This window comes from Eschscholzia californica, unplaced genomic scaffold, assembly GCF_041429995.1.
Source record: "Eschscholzia californica isolate CP2 unplaced genomic scaffold, dmEscCali1.0.p SCAF_3, whole genome shotgun sequence".
Classification (NCBI taxonomy): Eukaryota; Viridiplantae; Streptophyta; class Magnoliopsida; order Ranunculales; family Papaveraceae; genus Eschscholzia; species Eschscholzia californica.
Window position 1 is genome coordinate 18,468,351 of NW_028238420.1, and position 7,172 is coordinate 18,475,522.

The 7,172-nt window shown below is 35.7% G+C and overlaps 1 protein-coding gene across 1 annotated transcript; it reads left to right on the forward strand.

Moving 5' to 3' along the window:
* Positions 1-3,491: 3,491 nt before the first annotated feature.
* On the forward strand, positions 3,492-6,667 carry LOC147548825 (glycosyltransferase BC10-like). Its single transcript, XM_086670652.1, has 2 exons — positions 3,492-4,169; positions 5,810-6,667. Exons 1-2 carry the CDS (start codon positions 3,531-3,533, stop codon positions 6,458-6,460), a joined length of 1,290 nt encoding a protein of 429 aa, XP_086526778.1. The 5' UTR covers positions 3,492-3,530; the 3' UTR covers positions 6,461-6,667.
* Positions 6,668-7,172: the final 505 nt, after the last annotated feature.

Below are 7,172 nucleotides of genomic sequence, written 5' to 3' on the forward strand. Positions count from 1 at the left end.
AGAGGAAATTTGAGAATATTAGTAACAATGAAAATACAAACCAAAATGATAAAGAGAATGTGGTTCAAGAACCACAAGCAGGAGAAAATAAAGAGGAACTCCGAAGAGGCAAGAGACAAAAAATTGTCAAAACATACGGTCCTGATTTCCTCACATATTTGTTAGAACAAGAACCGCAAACATACAAAGAAGCAATGTCTTCTCCTGAATCTCAATTTTGGAAAGAGGCCGTAAATAACGAAATTGAGTCTATCCTTCAGAACCATACATGGGAGTTAGTAGATCTTCCACCAGGATGTAAATCGTTGGGTTATAAATGGATTTTTAAGAGGAAATTAAAAACGGATGGTTCTATAGACAAGTACAAAGCAAGACTTGTCGCAAAAGGATTTAAACAAAAAGAAGGATTAGACTATTTTGATACGTATTCTCCAGTTACGAGAATAACATCAATTCGGGTATTAATTGCTATAGCATCTCTATATAATTTAGAGATACATCAAATGGATGTTAAAACTGCTTTCTTGAATGGTGAATTAGAAGAAGAGATCTATATGGAACAACCGGAAGGGTTTATAGTACCCGGTCAAGAAAAGAAAGTTTGTAAATTAAAGAGGTCACTGTATGGGCTGAAACAAGCACCAAAACAGTGGCACGAAAAATTCGACAAAGCCATGCTGTCAAATGGTTTTAGCATTAACGAGTGTGATAAATGTGTCTACACTAAATCTACTACCAACGGAGTTATAATTCTATGTTTGTATGTAGACGACATGTTAATAATGGGTAGCAATTTAGATATGATCAAATGTACGAAGAAAATGCTATCAAAAGTATTTGATATGAAAGATTTAGGTCAAGCAGACTTAATTCTTGGAATCAAGATATGTCGAAATTCTAATGGAATAGTTTTATCTCAATCACATTATATTGAGACAATTTTAGAGAAATTCAACAAAAAAGATAATCAAGTTGTAAAAACTCCAGTAGACCTTAGTCTACATCTAACTAAGAATACGGGTCATAGTACTAACCAATTAGAATACTCTCGGATAATTGGCAGTTTGATGTATCTAATGAATTGTACACGACCTGATATTGCATACTCAGTAAGTAAATTGAGTAGGTTTACGAGCAATCCAAATACAAGTCATTGGAGTGCTCTGATAAGAGTTCTTAGATATTTAAGATATACTAAGGAGTATGGGTTACATTTTACCAAATACCCTGCAGTTCTTGAAGGGTATACTGATGCAAATTGGATTTCAGATACAAACGATTCTAAATCCACAAGCGGTTATGTTTTTACCATAGGTGGTGCATCAGTTTCATGGAAGTCCTCAAAACAAACTTGCATAGCAAGATCAACCATGGAGTCAGAGTTTATTGCTTTAGACAAAGCTGGAGAAGAAGCTGAATGGCTTCGTAATTTTCTAGAGGATATTCCAATTTGGCCAAAACCGGTGTCTGCTATTAAAATACATTGCGATAGTAAATGGGCAATTGGCAAGGCACATAATAAAATGTATAACGGAAAATCTCGACACATACGTCGAAGACATAATACCGTTAAACATTTGCTCTCAAGTGGAATTATAACAATTGATTATATAAAATCAAAGGATAACCTAGCGGATCCGTTTACAAAGGGGTTATCGAAAGAGCAAATGTACAAGTTATCAAGGGGAATGGGCTTAAAGCCTAAAGTAAATGAGTAGATCGCAATAGAAACCCAACCTAGTTGATTGGAGATCCCAAGATCTAGGTTCAAAAGGGACAACATAAATGTGAAATACTCGCCAGTAACACTGAAAGAGTCATTCTCTTACCCATTCCTAATTATCAGTGTTGCCTGTCAGGTGATAGGATAAGCGATGCTTTTAATGATGCCTATATTCTTGTGTAAACAAGTGGGGTACGTCAGGGTACTCTTCATAGGACATCACCTATGTGAGTGTAGAACTGATGCCGGTTCTATGAGAATGTCTTAAGGCGGAATTCTCTAAAGCACTCATGAATCCAGGAGTTGTCCAGGGCCGAAAAGGACACAACCAAAGAATCAAATATGTACGGAAGAAGTTGTGTGTTGGCTATTGTATCGACTTACTGCGAAAATTGAATAGTTCAAGACATCATGTTCACTAATCAATTAGTAAGTCCGATAGTCATACACTAAGGAAGGTTCAAAGCCAAAAGCCACCTCTCCTGATGCAACAACTTCCATATGAACTCTCTTAGTCTGTAATTGTCAGTTTGCATAGTCTTCATATAGAATAAATTTTAATTCATGTGGGGGATTGTTGGCAATTTGAACCATTACCTTGGTTGAACCATTGTCTTGGTTGAACAATTGCCTTGGTTGAATTAAAATTAGGAGAGACACATCTCTAGGATTATGTCTCTCCATGTAGTCACCATCATCTATATATACATAATCCAGATTTCATTTTAGATATAGAAAAATCAATTAGTTTTCTGAGTTTAGAGTTTGCATTAGAAGTCTAAGAAGTTAAAAGAGTTCTCTACGTATTTGGTTCGAAGTTTCTTGAAGAACGAAGTGCTGCGCTTCAAGAAGGTAAGACTGTTTTATCCTGGGAGACGATTCGTATATACAACCCGGCTTAGCACCATTGCGGGACGAATAACGTCTTAAGGAGAGAGTATCCAATACTCGACTCGGTCATAAAACTTATATTTTATATTGTTATTAATTTCGTAACATAACTTGTCGAACGGAATCATTATCGAATTGTGTATTCGAGAAGGACAATTAAACTAATTAGTCCAACAAGGGCTAATATTGTGTTTTAACATCCCGAAAGGGTGTGAAAAGACATAATTGCCAAGACTACCATTTATGGCAATAGGGTTGGTGTTTACTGTTACACAGGACTGCACTCGTACGGGGTCCAAGTTTTTTACACAACAAAATGTGTAATGAATTGTAGTATTTCCTTTCTGGGACGATAATTTAAAAATTCAAAATTTAGGGCGCAGTCCCGTGTAACAGTTAACACCAACTCTACCGCCATAAATAGTATAAGAGGCAATTTTGTCTTTTCACACCCTTCCCGGTATCCAAACACAATATTGGCCCTTATATTTACGTAGGACCCGACAGACAGAAGGGTGTGTATTCCAAACATATACCAAAAAACATTACAAATTTGTTGAATCTTGAATGATATATTGCTAAATCACGACACATGGAGGGAGAGATATTTGCAAAAATCAGGAAAAATTTCCAAGTTGACTATTATCATAAAAGTCTATATTTTTATGGGATTCTTTGTGGATTCTTCATTAGGTAATTCCCATGTAGACAAATCTTTTCCAATCTGTCATCTTCAATGACTTTTCTATGTTCAATGCTCTAAGCATGGATCTCTAATATGGGAATCATGTTTCTTGCAAGTCTTATGACTCTTGGAAAATTCCTTTCCTATTTACTTTCAATTGAACACATGTTATAAATTTCATGATCAATCCTCTATTGTATTTCACTTCTTTGTTTTCTCTCATTAAACAAGATGAAGTCAAATGAGGATCAAATTCATAAAAGACAAAAACTACTTATGTATTCCAATAATCCTCAATTCCATCTTTTCAAGTTTCTCTCATATATTCTCATATTTGCTTCTGGTTTTTCTATTGGAATCATTTTTTGCTTGTATTTAAAAGACTTCTCCTTTAATCTTCAACTTACACATGTTAAACTTGTCTCTACACCACCACCCTTGCTGGCTACTCATCGTTCGGCAAGCACATCACCACCACCACCACCCTCCTCAGCGGCTACTCGTCCTTTACCAACTGTTTCACCACCACCACCACCATTACGACCGCCCCCACCACCTCCTCTGTCTCTCCACCAATATGATGATGTTGATGATAATAGTCATGAGATGCATGAAATGAATGATGAAGAGTTGTTGTGGAGGGCATCGGTGGTTCCTACGATTAAAGAATACCCTTATAAACGTGTACCAAAAATTGCTTTCATGTTCTTAACAAGAGGAGAAGTTAGTTTAGCTCCTTTCTGGGAGAAGTTCTTCAATGGACAAGATAACCGTCTCTACTCCATTTACGTTCACTCTAATCCGTCCCTTCATTATGGTTCATGGGCGCGAAAGGACTCGATATTCTACCATAGAAGCATCCCAAGCAAGGTTAGTGTATTTCTAAATTCTCTTGAATTTTTGAGTAACTCTAGTCAAGTACAATGGGTTTGAAGAAAAAGTAGTGAGGGCGTGCTAAATGCTGTTTGGACTTGGCAATCCAACTATTTGTGTGTCATAAGTTAAACATTTCAACCATGCTAGTTTGCCCCCATAAAAAGTGGTCTGAATGGCCAAACTTTATACATGACGTCAGCAAGACACCATCAATTTGCATTGTTCTTGCTATTTGGACTTCTTTTTGTCAGACTAAATAACATTTTCTTACGCATTTACACGTTTGTGTAATATTTTTCTTGTGGTTTGCGGCCTAAGAATTTAGAATAGGCCGACAATCTAGCACGAGCAAAACAAGAATAACGCACAAGAATGAGGACAGAATTGCAAAAATACGATTTTTACAATGTTATTCATTTGCAGAGAAATGAAGCTCATACATTAAGTCAGTTGACTTGATCTTTACTAGTAAACTATTCACTGATCTTGAGCTACTAGGAAACACAAACTAAATATATGTTAACCTAGACATTGACACATCTATACTCAATTTTAATTGTACAAAATAACATGTGCATAATAAAGCACCTGTATTTTTTTATGGACAATTTTCCCCTAAAACTAACTGTTTTCGCTTAGGGAAATTTTAAAGGCAATGTCTTTTGTTGTTAAAGGCAATGTGTTTTGCAAGTGGTAGAACACAACCCAATTAAGATTGTAGAAAGTGGTAGATTTTGATAAAGGATTAAGAGCTATTGGAATTAGAGAGAGAACTATCACGAGGAAGAACCCATTTTGTTGAAACTTGTGGATTGCCAGTTAGTACTTATTTTTAAGTGAACTTAAGCTTCACTGGTTAATTAAAAATGTCGATGCAATTAATTAGTTATAAGAAAGCGTTTTTCTTTTCAGGTTAGGTCGCCGGCCTGAGGTTGTCGGCGCATTGCCTCCTAAACACACATTGCTTTTAACCAAATTAGGAATTGCCTTTAGCAAGATTACCTCTAACAACTTTAGGCATTGCCTATAAAATCTCCCTTTCGCTTAAAGTTGAACCTGGTTAATTTTAACCGATTTTCGTCTAAATTTCAAACTTGAATATCTCATTTATCAGGAATCGAATTTGAGTAACATTTCGCTCTAAATTCAAGAGCTCGACAAGGCGAACACAGTGGTATATCCCTTTTCTAAGTTTGACGTATTGAACCGATTCAAAATCGGCTCAGATTCCAACACAATTACCTGGATGACTATCTTCTGATTTTTGTTGCTACTAGCTTTACAAATAATTGGCTGAAATAGAAAAAAAAAATTTGATATCCAAATCTCCAAGAAAAATATATTGAAATGAAATATTTCTATAAGATCATGAGAAATTATTATCAATCAACACACGACATGTGATGGAGAGAGCTATAACGTTTAATGTCTAGAATAAAATAAAATTTGTTACATAAAACGTATATTAGTCTCATAAAATACTTCTTTTTGCCCTCAAGTCTTTGTTCTATATGAATGATTTTGGGTTCCACATTGTTTTTCATAGTCGCCTTATTATCGGAGTAAATTTTAGTTTAAATTGGCATTTGGGTTTAACATTATCTTATGTTGCCCACTTAATGTGATTGATGCAGAAGGTGGAATGGGGAGATTTTAACATGATTGAAGCTGAACGTCGCCTCTTAGCCAATGCTCTCCTTGACATATCAAACCAACGTTTTGTTCTTTTATCCGAGGCTTGCATTCCTCTATACAATTTCTCTACAATATATACATACTTAATAAATTCAACCAAATCATTCGTAGATATGTATGATGACACTACTGCTGTTGGTCGTGGTCGATATAACTATCAAATGAAGCCATATATTGAACTTGAACAATGGCGAAAAGGATCTCAATGGTTTGAAATGAATAGAGATCTCGCTGTCGAAATAATTTCAGATCGTAAGTATTTCCCAATCTTTGGAGTATACTGCAGAGATTGGTGTTATGGTGATGAACATTACTTGCCAACAATTGTTAATATAAAGTTTGGGAGTATGAATTGGAACAGAAGCTTGACTTGGGTTGACTGGTCAAAGAGTGGACCACATCCAACTAGTTTTATGGAAACAGATGTTACCAGTGAGCTTTTAGACAGATTGAGGAGCAGCAGTGGAAGAGATTGCCTCTACAATAACGAGACAATAGATGGTATTTGCTTCTTGTTTGCAAGAAAATTCCATTCTAGTGCATTGAGTAAGCTTTTAAGCATTGCTCCAAAGCTAATGGGCTTCAATTAATTGATTAGTTTTTGTTTTGTGAATAACAAATGCAATATTGAGCGAAACATTTATTCTTTACCCTACTAGAAGATCGTTTACTTGTTGTGAGAAGTGGGAGGAAGTTATTGGGGTTGCCACGATCATTGGGGTTGCCACGATCATTGAATATCGATGCCCTTCAAATCGACAGATTATATTTATAAATTTTATTGTATTGTTTCGTTTTACAATTTTGGTTCTTTTCTACTTTTCATCGATTTCTTAATTAGGACATGAGCTCCATAATTTGTCTTATTTTTATTGTTCTCCAATGATTTTAGATATGTATTAGAAATCCAAGCGGACTATTCTTTCGTAAACAATAAAGCTACAACACAATAGACTGTCATTCTTCTCTGAATAGCAAAAGGCGTATTTGTGGGCTCTAAGTATTGTGTTAAAAAAGCAGGGTTACGATAAAATGGATCTTCTTTTGTTCAAAAACCACCAAACCGCAAATAGCCAACACTGTGATCGTCACCACTATTACCAAACTGTAGGATCTCTCGGCCATTTGTCTGGGTTCTGCCAATGGAGCCGTACTACGTTGTTATTTATCTAACCTTCCAAAATCACTTATTCCTTTTGGTCAGCAAGGTGTACTAGTACTCTGGTCTCGTTCTCTTGAACTGATCTTTTTTACTATGGGTCGATCTTTTTCTATTTCTTCCCTTCTAGAGCGATCTTGTTC

Bases quoted from the DNA above. Each gene is read 5' to 3' on its own strand.
- LOC147548825 (XM_086670652.1), top strand. From the start codon at position 3,531: ATGAAGTCAAATGAGGATCAAATTCATAAAAGACAAAAACTACTTATG. The intron at 4,170-5,809 runs GTTAGTGTATTT...TGATTGATGCAG, and splicing joins ATAGAAGCATCCCAAGCAAG to AAGGTGGAATGGGGAGATTT.